Source organism: Lutjanus erythropterus, chromosome 14 (genome assembly GCF_056507025.1).
Source record: "Lutjanus erythropterus isolate fLutEry1 chromosome 14, fLutEry1.hap2, whole genome shotgun sequence".
NCBI lineage: Eukaryota > Metazoa > Chordata > Actinopteri > Lutjaniformes > Lutjanidae > Lutjanus > Lutjanus erythropterus.
The window spans coordinates 5,356,176-5,373,836 of NC_139330.1; the positions used below are offsets into that span (position 1 = coordinate 5,356,176).

The following is a 17,661-nucleotide window of genomic DNA, read 5'->3' on the forward strand; positions in this document are numbered from 1 at the left end:
CGTCCAAGATCAGATTCAAGAATTTTTAAATCCAAGTTTTCTCTCTCCTGTCATCAAGCATCTCCCTCATCATATTTGCTTTTTTCTGTCATAATTCAATTCTATCAGGACAATATTTGCTTTGGCCTGTACCTGCAGAGCACAGGGCCTTCTATAAATATAAGGCCTGAGCACAAGCCTCGTAGTCATCTGCACATGCAGACACCCCTCTCTCTGCTGCATTAGTCACTGGCATAAACAGGATGCAGGGGAAATGTCATGCTCATTCATGAATATTCATGGAATGATGCTGTCTACTTGGCAGACTCAAGTGATGGTTGCGGTGCTGCAAACATAGACCATTGGAAAGCGAAGTAGATTCATAAGGAAGATTATAAAAGCTGGTTATTTTTGTTTTAGCTGTGCACACTGCTTCTTGTAACAGAACCAAGAAACCTGGGGAGCCAAGTCTGTCTAGCAATTAGATCTGTCAGAGAAAATTCTGAAAGTAAAATAAGATTAAAAAAAAAAAAATCTTATTACAAAGCTGTCAAATATTCAGAATAACATTTTCTACTATACCTCTGTGTCTGTAAAGGTACAATATGTATTGCAAAATAAACACAGACAGGGTGATGCAGGAATCATCCTGAAGGGGTTTAATTTTCATTTTACACTGTCCTGTTTATTACATGGTTACTTTTGAAAAAATAAATAATTTGACACAAAATATGAATTTTGACATATGTAAAAGATTATACTGATCAGACCATAAAATGCTGTAAATGACCAATCAAAATTGAGTATTTATTTCTAGTTAGCCTAGTTAGCCATGAATCTAGCAGACCTATTAGCTGACTCGAGTCTGCCTGGACTGAGAACTCGTAGGATGGATTTTTGATAGCACAGGGGCTTTGGCCTGCAAGGAGGAGCAGGTTTCCAGGCCCAGGATGGGGGTACCCAGTGGGGAATGCTGGCGGGGAGTGATGCCGGAATTGCCATCAAAACGGGAGCCAGGCAACTCGGCAGAAGAACCACACTTGACGACAGGGAATACAGTACTGAGGTGATTTACAGCAACTCAAACAAGGACTCTGATTCCAGGATAGAGAAGACACGGCAAGGTTAGGAGAAGTGTAATGTGGGAGAGGAGCAACAGGTGGATAGGGCATCAGTAACAGGGGAAAAGCAGGGCGTAGAATATTTTCATCTCTAACTCAGTAAACTTATTTTGACCAAACTAGAATTGGTGCTTTGTTGGAAGAGTGGAAAGACTAACCAAGATGGGTTTGCTGAGTTTTATTTTGTTTCTGTCAAGTTTGATTGAGGTTTGTTTTGCGATAAGTTGAGAAGGAAATTAAGCTCGTCTTATTTTGGTTAAGAGAGAAATTGAACTGAAAAGTGTATTTTTGTGTATTTTCAGATACAGTGGAAACCACTTAAATGGATCAAAAAATCTGGTTACAGAATCATTCTTATACAGATGCTGTAGTTGTAGTAAAATAGTAATCATGTAGTCTGCTTTAAGTGTTCGTTTTGGGTCTTTTCATACTTGTCAATATGGGAAAAACATTTGCTTTTTAATGGTATTTTTTTTTTTTACTCCTATGATACATTACCTTGCAGTAACCCATCTGCCTCCTGTTGCTGCTGTGTGGGCATTGAAATCATGACAGGAAAAAGAACGTAACTTTCTCTCAATGAAAAACTCCTCAAAGCTTCTAATAAACAGTCAAAAACAAGCCAATGAAAGGCAGCAGTGAAACTATAGTAAGTTATATTATATACATTATTGTACTGTATTACAATGTATTTGAATAACACACAGTACAAAAATTTAATTTGTAGGCTGCAGTAATTTGAAAAAGCGTTTGAAACAGCTGTACTGTCTTTTCAAAATAAATAGTGGTCTGTTTCATTACTTAATTAATTTGTTTCCATGTATCAAATATACAAATCTAAATTAGATACTAATTTGCTTGAGAAAGAAAGAAAGAAAAATGGTGCTTCCACTGTATTTGGGAAACACAATACATAAACATCTTTGACAATTCTTCACATTCGGTTGCTAATTTTTGAATGTTTCTTTACGGATGTGAAAATGACGGGGGTTCAAAAGGAAATGACCTTCAAGATCTCTTAGTAAGTCTGATAGAAAATGTGTCAAAGCAGCACAAAATGAATTCTTTTTTTTTTTTTTTTTTTTAAATAGAAAGCTTGATAAATACAAACATCACAATTTCTTCCTATTTGATCAACAGCTCAAACCAAGTAACTGATTTTTTTCCCCAGCAGCCACAGTGCCTCCTCTGCCACCTTTCCACAGGGGAGTGTGGATCTGTTGATAACTGGGAGTGAAGTGCATTATCAGTGCGTTCACTGCCAGCCATCATGATTAGGGCTCGAGGAAGGTCACACAGATCTGATTAGACGCTCATGAGTTCTCATTACATCCTGAGCAAAAAGGTTATGCTTCCACCAGTGTCGTCTGGCTCAGGTAGTGCTCACCAGCACAGAGGGACTATGAAAGGCTGATACAGCATGGGGCAAAGTGATGCTCTCCCACAGCTGGTTTGATTTTTGAAGGTTTATTTGGCGAGCAGAAAAATGAATTATATGATGATAAATAAGCAAATGCACAAAACCATCCCAGTCCTTAAACATAAAAGCTCTTGTTCACCTCAAATGGATCTGCCATGACATCTTATAATAACCAGCTTCACTGCTGTATTGCAGAGACTGCTGAATATGGTTATGATGATATTCATAGCTGTTGTCATCATTACGGTTATGGCAATTTTGCTCCACAGCTCTGCACATTAGCAGGCACAATGAATGCTCTCCAGAATACATTCCTACATGGGGTCACTTGAGAGAAAGCATAAATGATGTTGATGATGACAAAGATTATTGGTATGGCACCCTTGTTTGAGGTGACTTATCAGGAGCAGAATGTATTTTGCACAAAATGCAAAACTGCACGGGGACTGATTAAACTGTGCAGATACAATCAGCCTCAATGCTCTATTCTGGCCTCATGTAAAGTCCGAGCCTGTAACTCCCTTTTCATTACGCACCTCGTCATCTGCTTGCACAGAGACGGAGTTCCTGGGAGAAACTCCAAGCCCCAGAGCTCTCACTCCAGACGGCAGTGTTGGGCTGTAATAAAGCTGTGGCAGTCTTACCCTGAAAGCTATGACGAAACCTGGAGCCAAGTGGCAGTAGTTCAGGGGTGTACTCATTATATCCACCCACAAAGAGCTGGTTGAAAACATTGAGGCCCACCAGGGGTCCTGGAGATGATCCTGTCCTGTTTCGTTGTCCATCAACCTGAGAAAGACACAGTAAAATGTCAATACTCAAGCTTGAGTCTTACATCTGTAGGCGTCAGAGTGGGAGCACAATTTATTTAAAAATCTGTTGACAGATTGCATGACCTTGGATTTATCCCTGAGTTATTCAGGAAGTGTCTACTTATTAGCCACAATAACTACAGTACTGTGCTGTTTTTGCCTCCGAACAGCTCTGAAGCTCTTTGCGGCATCGATTCCCCAGGGGTCTTGGCCCCTGCTGACTCGATAACATCTCACTGTTCCTGGAGATTTTTCAGCCACACTTCAAATGATGTGAACATCCTGTACTTCATGATCACTGGACAAATATTATTTTCTGGTACAACAAGACCTGATGTGTTCCAAGAAGACACTGACCTCACTATAACACCATTTACCAGCCTACACCACCTAATGGTGGACAAATTTGTACCATATACAGTTAGGTGGCAAACTGAAGGAAAAGGGTCCACTCATTCTTGAAAAAAAACCACACAAATTAACCCTTGTAATGGATTTTTTAACATTGCTGAGAGTTCTCTTAATGCAAATCAAAATACACATTTTAAAACTTAATTCTTAGTAGCTTTGATTTAAAAAGGCCAGCAGAGTTGACATGTTATGGCACATCTGATTACAATATTATTTAATGACTTTATCAAAAAACAGAAAGCTTATCAGTGTTTGAGTAGTATTCCCACCTTTTTTAAAACCAGGAAGTGAGACAGGGGTCCTTAGGGTACAGCTAATCCTTTTTATGCCTGATCAAATCATGTTTTTGTAAAAATCTGACAGAGCTGACAGAAATCTGGGACACAACTTTAAGGGCCAACATTTTCATTAAAAAAAATTATTTAACACAAAGATGATTATAATTACATTTTAGAAATTACATCTACTTCATATATAAATTACATACATTTTCACCAAAAATTTGTAATTGGAGAGTAGCAGTAGTAAATTTTAAAATTTACGATATAATCTGTATCTGTATACATTATCCAGCAGTTTCATGCAGGCACTGTTTTTTTTCTGCAGGAGAATCTACTTGAACTACTTTCTTTTAACTCAAAAGAAAGTAGTTTCAGCATGAAACAGCTCACAGCAAGGTCGGTGGATTATCTTCAGTAACCGGGTCATGATTTTTGGAAAGAGAAACTCGCTTTTCATCTTTAAAATGTGTGTGGGGGTTTTTTCGGTGCTTTGAGCACCTCAAGCTGTTTGCCATTTAGTCCCATTACACTGCAGAGAAGGCAGACATCTCTACGGCTGATATCTTCAAAACTTTGCAACTCACACCAAAAAATCTAGATGATAAATAGCACTACAGGCCAGAGGAAGAATATGTATTTTTGATGAATTGTCCCTTTGAAGACATTCAACATAAGGGACTAAACTACTCAGTCCAGCTTTAGGCCTGATGAGAAATGATGGCTGTATTTTCGTCTGGGGATTGGTCTTTATATTAATTTATAGTAATTCAATTTACCTTAAAATAGATTTTATTTATTTAGATTTTATTTATTTAGTCAAACTGTGCCTGCACATGAGTTCTGGTTTGACACTAACAAAACACATTTTCAATTTTGTGCTTTTGAACTACAGTATCATTGGCAGAATATGTAGCGATGGCTTCTCAGAAAAAGTATTCCAGCTCCAGACTCGGGCCAACAAGTGACTGGACAGGAAATTGAGACTGTGTCTCAAGGTGGGTCATCCTGAAAGTTCCGACAACAGCGCCATTAACTGAGATACGCAAGGCTCCTGTGTTTCCAAAAGAGCCCCAAGCTCTCACCAAACTTTGGAAATATCACCCTGACTTTCTGTATTATGGATTTTTTGTGGGGGTCATGAACATCAACCTGATTATTTTGGGGGGTCACGACTCGTAAAGGTTGGGAACCACTGGTTTAGAACAGTTTCTCAAGCTTTTTGGCTTGTGACCCCTTTTATATCTTCTTTCTTTACTTTCCCATTGGTCTATTTTTTATTCTGCACATCAGTTTATCTTTATGTCTCCATTCTTTTGCTGCTGCTTGCACAATCAGCAGTTCAACTAAACAGTTTTTTTTCTTGCCCTTTCATTGGAAGGATTTTTATAAGCCCGAAGACCTAGGATTATTGATTATTTCACAAGAAAAGGCTACATAAAGATACAAGTCAGAGAAAAGCAGCATAAAATAATTCTGTTACACAGTGTTTTATATAACAGAAATACGTATTTCTGTCTCGCTCCTTTCATTTTCAAAGATTTACCTACTTGAGTGGCTCTGACCCCATGGTTGGGTTGCATTGAAGCTGTTCTGGTGGTTTGTGGTGGCCCAACACCTTAGTAGTTGGATATTCTTTAAATTATTATTATGTATACAGTATGGAGGAAGGTATATAAAACCTTTATCCAAAAGTGACGCTTGTCTAATGATCGACTCACCTTCAGCCATCCTGTTCTCTTGGACCTTCCAAATGTAACAGTGTGAATGTCGATCTGGTGGTTCAGTCGGTCACTGACTATGGCTGCTATGCCAGATCCAAGGTTGAATTTATGCACAACTCTGCCATTTCGTAGCCCCAAGACGAGGAAGTCATCACCGTCATTGCCTGAAAAACACATTAAAAGTTTGTTGTGTCAAACAATAACATTTCCTGCTGAGCTTCCCCCAAAACTCATTTACGAACAGAGAAAAGTATTCTGCTTTCAGTTAAAACATTATTATGACCACTATAACAAACATTTTCAATGAATGATTTGTTGATGAATTTTTAATTTCCATGTGTTTTATGTATATATTATTTGTTCTGCTTATTGAACTTGATCACTCCTACGAACAGCCTTGGAGGGGTTTCTTTAAAGATGTACTCCGATAAAGTTACTAATTACTTAAAAACTGTAGTCAGTAACCTAATCCAAGTATCACAATATTAAAGTAATGTAACTTGATTACTTTACGATACTTCTGGATTACCCCAATACCAGATATGGTAAACTTGTTGATCTGGATAGAATGCTTTAATGTGCTTCTGTGTAGCTAATGTTAGTAACTGTCTTATAGATGTTGTTTTAAATTGTAATGTATTACAGTTTTTTTTTTTTTTGTATCCTAACTGCGGAATCCTGTTACATGTAATCCATTACTCTACAAGCTTGGCAATGAAATATTTATCAGTGCTTAATTTCTTGGGGATGGTGGTCATCAAAAGAAGGCATTTTATTAAATCAATTATCATGTGAATTGCTCACATTCCATTTATTCTTATATTGAACCTTTGAATTTTTATCTCCAACTGTGCTGCTCTCACGCATGACAAACATTTCATTATTCATGTGGCTCTTGTTTTCTTTTGCCTCCACCTTGATGAATTGTACTCTCAAGAGAAAACAAGTGCACGAGATCCACAAGATCTTGTGTTTTTTCCCCTCTCCTCCTTTTGATGAAATATGCCAGCGACAATGACTCGGCGGTTACCTGCTACCGAGCCTGACCCCACAGAGAGGAGATCCTAATTTAAAGTGATGGCAGCTGACAGCATCACGTTGCACCTGCACCTCAAAGTCTGTTTGATGCAATTAACATTGATACTTTTGAGATGCCTGGTTCACATGTTCATTTTTTTTTAAGTAGGCAATTCCAACATGCTCCCTTTGAAAGTCAAGAACAATAACAGTTTAGCTGGAAATCAACTAATTGCTGGACTGCGGGAAGACTCATTATTAATGCCTCAAAATCTGCCAAGAAAGAAAATCCTTAGGGAATCCTCTTGATTAGAGGATCTCAGAGGAGAGTGGAAATCTATTAGATAACACATTACCATACACAGCGGGTGAAAACCTCTCAAAATGGCAATAGCATGTCTTTTAAAATCCTTAATGAAGTTTGACAACTAAAATCCAACTGAGGAGGCATCTCAAAGTTGTTTTCCTCTTTTCATTTGACCGTAAGAATTATTTTAAATTGCTGCTCGGGCGTCTCTAGATTGGAGCTCACCTTGTCCTTTATGCCCAGCGAACAGCATCAGGTTGTCTTTCACAGCAGATGAATTATTGGCGAGCGTGAACTTCAGCTTGAACTCGTAGAAGAGACTGAGGCTCGGGATGGAGGAATAAGCCACAAAGGATGTGTAGCCAAACTCATCACTTCCACTGAATCTGGGACGAGTTATATCGATGGCTGCAAAACAAACACAGTCACATTTGTTTCATATTCGTGGTGTAGGTGTCTGTGTGGGGTTGAATTAAGAGAGAACAGGTCTGAATCATCATCTCCCCCACAGGTTACCAAAAGATGGCACTATTGCTACACATTATGTGCCAGAGGTTAGTGAAATATTTTCTTTTCTGAATGCTATTACATGATGACCTGTTTTCAAATACTATCACCTCTTCAGTCCTATTCTATTTTCATTAATAGCTGTTTAGGACGGGTTCTGGCAAGCAAGCATCGCCTCATACTCAATGTTCACAAGGGTAGCACAATAATCCCAGTGATATTCAATTACAAGCTCAAGTTTGCTTATTCAGAATGCATGGTTGATTCAATAATGCTCTCTCCTCTACTCCATCTCAGCATTCCCATCTACTTGATTTAACACTGGGGACTCAATGTAAATTTCCCCACGCTCATTCAAAATTACATGCTGCTGTAGTGTGTATATTTTGTGCGGGGTTTTTTTTCCACACAGCACTGAGGATTCAAACACAAAACTGCACTGCACTCCCCCTCCTCTGGAAACACCTTGCATATTCTTCTGCAGCCCCAGGCGATAGCTGAGAGGGGTTCAGAGCTCCCCTCTGCGACTGCCCTCAGCTCTGTTTGGCTGCTAAATTATTAATAAAGCTGGAAATGCTTCTGTTATCATCTCTAGTCTGGTTGAGCTTTATTTGCCTATTGTTTCACTGAATGGCCTGAGTGCTGCAGCTACAGCTTATTTTTTAAGCTTGGCTGTCTGTGCTCTTCCCACCTGTTCAGACCAGATACAAACATGTCAACCATTATTATTACTAAATTAAATGACCTAGAGCTATTTACTGTCTTCATGGTTGAATTACCCTGTACAAATTAATTACTGATCTGAATAGAACAAACTGATATTAGGACATTTTTGATGGCCAGGAATTAATAAAACACCCACTGGGCACCCATAGAGAATTGGGACAAATCATGATCTACCAAAGAAAAAAAACTTATTAAAATATTCATAACACTTCCAATTTTTTGGTGAACTTTTGTTCTTTAAATATTCATAAGTATGATTATAGTCATTCATAAATTGTTTTGGTTTGCTTTCATTTTTTTAATTTCTAAACTTGCTCTGTGCCAGAAAACATCCCTGTCCCAGACAAAATCTAAAACTAATAAAACTAACTGGACATAGGTATAAAATGTGTTATTCTAAAATATTTTTAATGAAAATGTTGACCTATTTAAGTTTCGTCCCAGATTTAATCAGGCATTAAAATGTTTAGCTACAAAGCAAGCAGCACAAACTGATTCTGAGTGTCTATTGCATTTTTTATAATCGCCAGCATCCTTTTGTCCAATCTGTAGTCACATTTTCAAACCTCTAAACACAGTTACCACAACATCCATCTATTGTCGACCATACCATCAACATAATTCATGTTGTTTTCACAGAAAATTCAGTCGGTTGCATCAAGGCTGGACAACTAACTGTGATATTATCAAAACTGCAGTATGACCAAGTGCAGTATCCAAATTGCAGAGCCCTACAATTTTTCATAAAGGAAAAATGTGTGACAAACCCCAGTAAAATGAGGTACAGTAGTACTGTAGAGATGTCCTCTCCCACTAATCTTGTTCTCCAGATGTAATAAAACATGTTTGTTTGGTATGGATCCCAACAAATGTCACATCATCATGATTTTAACTGTGATGCAAAAATGATCATCAATCCCATTCACAGTTTCAGTCAGTATAATTGCAATATGATATTTTTACCATATTGTGCATCCCTTATTAACACATTTTATTTAAAATGCTTACATTTTCTTTACAAACAATCTTATCCAATGCCAGAATGATGGATCTTTTGTGTCTTATTTACAAATGCTTGCAAACAGCATGCCAGAAATGAAAACCTACTGTTCAAAAAGCTTGAATATGAAGCTGTTCTGCAACAACAGGATAACAGCTTCAATCGGTATTGTTAAAACCACAAACCAAGCCAGAAATCTTAGTGTCGTCATGGACTCAGACTGAATTTCAACAGATAATACAGATACAAAGTCAGCCTAATAGAACCTGAAAAATATATGTCAAGAATTAAAGACTTGGCTGAGAAGTATTTGGAAAAACTTGTATGTGCATTTATCTTCAGTTGACTTGATTACTATAAATACTGTCTACTAAATCAGGTCTGTCTAAAAATTGATCAGACAGCTGCTAAGAAGGCTGCTGCCTGTGTCCTCGCTTAGACCAAAAAGGAGCAGGTGTCGGTGGAGGTCTTCAGTTCAGAGGTCTTACACCGGCTTCCTGTTTGCCAAATAACTGAAACTGCTGTTGGTTTATAAATCACTGAATGGTTTAGAGCCAAAAAACATTTCTGATCTTCTAGTACATTATGAAACATCCAGGTCTCTGTCCTCTCTGTCTCCAAAGTCAAAACAAAACATGGAGACACGGCATTTAGTTTATATTCACCACATATCTGGAAGAAACATCAGGTCTGCAGAAACTCTCAGTGCTTTTTAATCCAGGCTGAAGATTTTCTTTGTTTTCCTCTGCCTTTTATTAAATTTGAAGCTTTTGATTAAAATCTTAAGCTGCAACTGTAACTTCTGCTTTCCTGTTTTATCTTACTTTTTATTTTCTACGTAGCTCTTTTAATTGTGCTGAAATGTCTTTTTATGTTGCCTTGTATTCCTTTTACATTTTGTCTTGATGTTTATTTGTTACTTAGAATTACCTTGTTGTTGTTGTGCTATACAAATAAACTTGCATTGACTTGTAAAAGGAAACTGGATTAAATATAAAAAAAAAAAAAAAGATTTATTATAGTCTGTTGTATGCAGAGAAAACTGAAACATGAAAAGTTATGCAGTTTTTGGAATGCAATCAACATTTAGTATTTTGAAAGTCATTGTGCTATGATTAACTAGATGTTCTTGGATAGGAAATGTGCCAGAGTTTTGCTGTAATTACAAGCTTTGTTGAGGGTTATATTGTTTACATTTTTGCACAAAACTGTTAAACTTCCTTTGACGACACAACTGGTAATGTGACAATATTAAGTGTTATTATATTACCCTGTGTTGGTATATGGAACAATAAGTTTGCTATATCAATATCATGATATTAAACTATATTCAATTATATTCTGAATAATATTATATTATGGCATGGCATAAGTGTTGTCTTTTCCTGGTTTCAAATGCTGCATTACAATACAGTGATGTAAAACTCACCTGACTATTCTAGCTGTTCTATTATTAGCTTTGACCACCAAGTCATTATATCAACATTACTGATGATTATTTATCAGAAATGTCATTGTGTTAGCATCAATGTCCATATCACCCAGTTCCAAATACTTTATATACTGTTGGGCAGTTTAATCTACAGAATGCATCATAAGTTCATCATGTGTTTGCACTATTCGTTAATTTATTGGCCTAAAATATGATAGATATGTTATTTCTAAGCCATATTGACCAGCACTACTTTAGGCACAGAAACTAAAGTTATATGTTATTCTATCTTGCATTTATATTTGGCACAGTGAACACTACCTGTACTGCAAAGAAACAGCCCTTTTGCAAAAATATACAGCATATTTCTGTTTTTCAGACAGAAGCAGAAGTGTCAGGGACATCAGCATGCACGCATTATGTTATTATCATCATCCTGTCCTCCCATGACAACCTCATATTTTAAATAAAGGCAAAAAACAAACAGTTTGTATGTTTTGTCTTAAGGCATTTGGATAGTTTTGAAGTCATCATATCCTCATTATCAAAAATCTCATTGTGTTGTATTTTGTGAAAGCACCACAATATCATTGCAATATTGATAAATCTCGATATTAAGGTATTTGGTCTGAAATATTGTGAGTTTTGAATTTTTCCATATTGTCCAGCCTTTTGGGACAAGAATACAGGGGATGGACAGGGAGGTAAATCAATAGTTCTTCAACAGAGTGCCCACAAAAACTGAACATTAAAGTTTTACAAAATTAACATTCATTTCATTCAATTTTGCATGTGGTCTTGATTTTGAGTTCATTCCCTCCAATTTCTGAAATAAAACTCCTCATCTACATCTTATTCAGCAGGCACTAAAATAATTTAGAGTTCCATATTTTAGAGCTATCCTTCAGGCAGGTTTAATCTCATACAGTAACTCTGAGCCTGGGAAAAGGCTGACTTTACTATCAGTTACCTTTGGGTGCGCTAAACAGCATTCATTCAAAATCACAAAGGTCCATAATAGCTCTTGTGATAGGACTGTAGGAGTGAATTACTGAGTAAATCTTGTTATTCGTTGTACTCATTCAGCCATTATATGCAGACAGCAACTTATTCTCATGTGGCATGAGGCATGTGACATGAGCATTATGTTTAATGCGCAAATACAAAATCAACAGAAATCATTGCAGTTTATTGATTTACATTCATGTGTTCCTACGCACCATTTCTGTTAGCTAACTGACTGTACAACACGCTGTAACTAGTGGTTACAAAACATATTATTAACAGAGAAGCTTCTGGACTGTCTCTGTGAAATGCATCCATCTATAGATTGTAGCGCTGCACTCTGTCAAATAATATTACATAGGGTTTCCACTTTGCTGGGTATCTGTGTAATGTAGAACAAACCAGCAGGAGTGGCAGAAGAAAAACAGAATGACAAACGACACCAGATTGTGAAATGCATTTTGACAAAAAATGCACAAGTATGGTGTGCATCTTAGCTGCCATAGAGCAGATGGGAAAACAGCACTTCTGTATACTGTACAGAATACACAATTATATTCTTTTCAATCTCAGAACAAGGCAAGGTTAACAGAAACTTCACTAAATCAATATTAAATTAAACCGCTGCTGCAGAATAATGCTGCGTTTAGGCACAAACATTAAAGAAGCAATACAGTATGTAGCAACTGCATGTCCACAAAGGATGCTGCAGTCCAAACAGTGATTTGGAGCTATAGAATAAAATAGGTGTAAATCCTATGTAACATACAATCTATGGTCATTATGGTCATTTCTTTGCGTTATATTTTTGTGTTAAACATATTTTCACAATTTACTAAATTATTGAGACTAGAGGTTTTCTTTTGAGAAAAGAATTGATGTTAAATTTATATTTGGAACAATTATTTTTGATTAATCAGATAATCAGCTCTGATAAGGAGGAAGGGGTGGGACTGAGTCCTTTGTCTCTTCAGTAATGGAACAAGGATCAGCACAGTCTTTGACCTCATGTTAGTGTTTTTGTGTTCAAGGTGAGAATAACTCAGCCAAAAGAAGGCAACAGAATCAACGACTACAGCATTATGATTTGGACCATCTGAAGTGTGTGTCAAGAAGCGGAGCCCTATTAAGATGGCACAATTTAAAATACAAAGTACAAAGAACAGGCCAGTTGTTCCCCCTCCCCCCCGAGACGCAAGGCAAGACACAGTTGTCTGTCAATGTAAAACTAAATTCTCAGAATACACACTCTGGAGTTGGAGTTCAGTGGCTGCCTGCTTTACTGCCTGCCAGACTCCATTAACATTTTGCTCTGTTTAACCGAAATAAACATCCACTCCTTCTCAAAGACTATTAATGATTTCTTACAACTCATAAACAGACATTTGCTCATTTGGCAAATATTTGGCATTAATTTAATTAATTTTATTCCAGCCAGGAACAGAAATTTCAAAGGAGGACACCTCAGCTGTAGCTTTGCTGTCAGAGTAGTGAATATTTCATCTTAGCGTGTTTCCTTAATCTCTGATAACATATATGGTCATTTTACAATAAAATACAGCTAATATATTACAGATTTCTCCCTTAAAACCATTGAAAAAGGACTGTATAATATGTATCTATGAAAATATCATGTACTAAAAAAAGACTGCATTACATAACTGCTTGTCTGGACTTGGCTGTTTTTGTCTGTTTATTGTGAGGCACTGAAGTGTTAGCATTATTTTTCATGCAAAACATTTTCTGGCTTTGTGCAATCAGATCTGTCACTTAACACATCCTTTTTTGCTGGAACCATTTAAAATGAAAATTATTTTCACAGTCATCAATATTATAATTAACAAACAAAACTATGACTGGATCTGAGCAACAAGAAGAGGTCGCACTGTACTACTACAGTAGTACTGTATATTTCACATGCTTTAACATGCTGTTTTCTTCTATTAATTCTAAACATTAATCTTTTACAGGAGGTATGGGCAACTTGTGTACAAAGATAGACCATTAATAATTCTGAGTGAAGTCGTCTTAAACATCCATAAATGTTTCATGACCTCAACTCTTGAGGCACTCCAGCATCAATAGCACTTCCCAGTCTTCCTTTTCCTCTATTTCCTGCACGTTCATAGATCAACCTAATGTATGAAAGTGCACATGCGAACCAAGAACTGAAAATAGTATATCTAGAAAAAACATTTTGCTCTTTCATGTTTCCTGCCAGACAAACAAATTGTGCTTTTTTGCCAAATATATGGGAAAAAGAAGGCGACTATGCCACCACTCACAGTGTTCACTACAAGTACAAGACAGCCCAGAGAGGCAGGGGACCTCAGGAGTGATCAGGTTTGATCTGATCTTATCTGATGTTATCAGGACTAAATTTCCAAATGTCAGCCATAAACTTAGTGTGACACTGGAAGGTTAGATTACTCTGTTTGGCATGAGGGTGCTGAGAGTCTGTCAGGGGCTGTGACATGGCTGAGCGACTTATATGCCAAGCACCCTGCTGCTCCTACAGTCAGTTTAGTCAAGCAAAGCCCTTTGTTCGTGAGAACCACAGTCTGTGAAGCCTCCTTCTTATGGTATTACTGTATGGAATTAGAGAATAGACAAATATAAAAGAGATCCATATTTCTTTGTCACCTGGTGTCACTATTAGCTTTTTTGACTGCCTTATTTTACAATTTTGGTTACACAAGACAATAAACAAGATTCTACAGGCCAGCAACTCTGTGAGGCTGTAATACAGCAGTGCTTTGAGCTAAATGCTAATGTCAGCATACTAGGAAAATCTCAGTGACAATGCTAACATGTTCATGTTAGTGCATGTATGTTTGCAATTGTCACCATCTTAGTTTAGTTTATGTTAGCATCAGTGTTGTGCAAGTTTACACATAAAAGGAGCTAGCTCAAAGTTCAGTGCACAAATATTGAAACAAACTAGTTCATAGTTTATAATTTAGAATTTTGAACCAAGTTCACAGTCCCAAAAATGAGCTAGTTTATATTCATTTCTTCAATTTTTAAAAAAATTATTTGATCTATTTTTGATCAAATTTAGTCCTACCACGGACACTGAAGTCTATATAATCACATCTTACTAAATGGTGTGCAATATTCATGTTTTTGTATTAAAACATGGATATTGAATGGCCAGGAATACTTAAATCTTTAGTTATTAACAACAATTTACAACAATTTGAGAACATTTTACACTACAGCAGATAGCAAATTTGAACACCAGCATACTGTTGAGATTTTCAGTTGGCAACTCGACTTCCAAGTCAAATTGAACGCACCATAATACATGAGAACTGTAAGGACACGAGACAGAGGAGACAAACGAAAATGATGCAAATCTATCTGTCCTTTTCTCATTGTAACACAAACTCCAGTCTGCAGTGAAGTGCATACACTTCCTGCTACACGAACAACATTTCTGTCCATATTTACATGCTCCCTCTCTCCCTGCTGCGATCACACTGCTGTTGTTAACCAGATAATGATGTGAGCACTGTTATCGCACTCAGGAGCGTCACTCATGTTTATGTTCATTGACTGCAAACATATCCATTCAGTTCACCATTCACCAAAAATATGAGGACATCCAATGAACACCGCTCTTTCAGTGTGTTCACGCTCAGTGCTGGTTAGCATTCTCACATTTGCTAATAAGCATTAAATAAAAATGGAAATGTCAGTCCTGGCAGTGTGCACCAACCAGGATTTCAAAGTTGAGCTGAAAACTAGGTGAAATTCAGTCTTAACATCTTAGTGTAATTAGGTCTCTTTGGGAGAAGTGCTTATACTTTTAAGAGTATTTTTTTCAAGTTTGTACTTTTATTTGTTCTTAAGTATGCATCATATTATGTAATCTACTTGGTTACTCTTAAAATCATAATTCATTACTGATTAGGCAAGTGATACTGAACTTGGAGCCTGTGGGCCTAACCTGACCCCTGATATGGTGCTGGATGGCCCTACAATCATTTTCTAATTCATAATGAAAATAAATTGATTCACACTGGAAATTTTGTTTGTTTACACATTAATAAATGTTCATTAATGTCCCTCGGCTGTTACTTGAGAAGTTGCATGTTAGCCTACACTCACTACAAGAGCTTAAAAATGCTATTTATTCTGTCCCACAGGAGCTGTTAATGTTTTATTTTTACAAATCCAGCATTTGAGTGATTATATAATGGTAGAGGTTCCAGGCAGCTATAGTTAGTGTGCTGTATGGATTTACCACTATAATGCAGTTGCAGCTATTCAATGCAGAAGAATCAGATTTTGTAGGCTGAGTGTCAATCTTTGCACCAAGTTAATTTACTTCATAATAAGTCACTTAATTTGAAAATTAAGAATTTCAAAGAAAGATGAGTTATGGGCCTTTTAGTTAATTTAGTCTGATAAATGTTATTAATGTTTGTTCATTAACTGGCTCCTGGCCTCATCTCAGTGGCCCCCGGGCAAAACAAGTTGAGAATCCCTGGAGTAGGTGCACGGTTTTAATTAATATCCAAACCTTTCATCTGCATTTTTGTAGCCGATAATCCTAAACAGACAAATGAGAAACATGACATACTGATGAAAAAACAACAACTCTGCAGCAGGCACAGGTTTGGAGAGGTAACCATGACCACTGAGCAGCACAGAGCACGAGCTGAAAATAATCACTCCCATGTTTTTTCCTCTACATTATTAGGTAACTGTGTGACCATTTTTAAATGATCTGAACAAGGGTCAACAGCTCAGAAATAATTATTAAATTTTGTTAGCCAGTCAGCATTTTATGACCCTTTATCATATAACTTTCTAATGGTTGTGGAGTTATGTGATAGAAATAGTTATGATATGCCAGGGTATTGTTTTACACAGCATCCTATAATAAAATGAAAAATAAGTGACTGCAGACAGGCAGCAGTGACAGCAAGCTTATTAACATAGCTGGAAATGTGAGAACACATCAACACCCTGCTGCACAGCAGAAGCCTGACATTTTAAGGAAAAAGTTCCTCAGAAAAGTTGCTTCAACTCACACTGCCGAAATTACAGTTGTTGGGAAATAAGATCTTATGAACTAAGAGGAGTCTTTTGGAATATTCAGCACAGCAGCCGTGAGTTTTGCCTTGATTATCTGACTCTATTGCTGGAGGAAGACATTTCTGCCTTTTCAGCACAATTTAGTTTCATTAATCCCTTTACTTAACAACAGGCTCTCCTTCTACCAACTGCTCAGGGCTCTCATTCACCAACTGTTTGCAGCTCAGCCTCTTAATAAAGCTGCTAAATCTACGCTGCATTGATCTGTACGGTGCTGTAACACTTACGTTCATCACACAGTAGACCTTGTCTTCCATAGGGGCAGAGACATATGGCTTCCAACGGCGACTTCGGTATGCACGTGGCCCCATGGCCGCAGGGGTCGCGCTCACAGGCATTGAACTGGCACAGCCGGCCAGTGTAGAGCGGGGGGCACTCACAGAACCAGTCCTCGGCATCGCTGAACGTGTAGACAGAGAGGGAGACATCATTAGGCCAGAGGTGAAAATTGACCATGACATTGCTGCCAGAGATGAGCATGAATACATCAAACAGCATCTTGTTACACAGCACCAGAAGCCGTGTGCCATCTAGTTCCATTATATTGAAAAGAAGGCAGACATCTCTACAACTGATATCTCTAAAACTCAGCAGCTGACACCAAAGCAATCCAAATAGATAAATAGTACAACAGGCCAACAAAAAATTTGTATCTTTGATTTTGGAGTGAACTGTCCCTTTAAATATATTTACTTGAAACACTGCCGTCTCTGATTGCAGCAATGTACAGATGTTTTACAAGCACACACTGACCTATAGAACAGAAACAAAGAGGTGTGTGATAAAACACCCACCACCTACCTCCTAATGCCTGAA

General features: G+C 37.4%; 1 protein-coding gene across 1 annotated transcript in view; it reads right to left on the reverse strand.

Annotated features, from left to right (window-relative positions):
• eys (EGF-like photoreceptor maintenance factor) overlaps positions 1-17,661 on the reverse strand; it is a 266,834-nt gene that overhangs the window by 4,289 nt on the left and 244,884 nt on the right. The window contains exons 45-48 of the mRNA XM_084736538.1: positions 17,073-17,245; positions 7,295-7,477; positions 5,743-5,909; positions 3,165-3,309 (exon numbers count right to left, since the gene is read on the reverse strand). Of these exons, the coding sequence (XP_084592664.1) occupies positions 3,165-3,309; positions 5,743-5,909; positions 7,295-7,477; positions 17,073-17,245 (668 nt within the window). The remainder of the gene's footprint in view (positions 1-3,164; positions 3,310-5,742; positions 5,910-7,294; positions 7,478-17,072; positions 17,246-17,661) is intronic.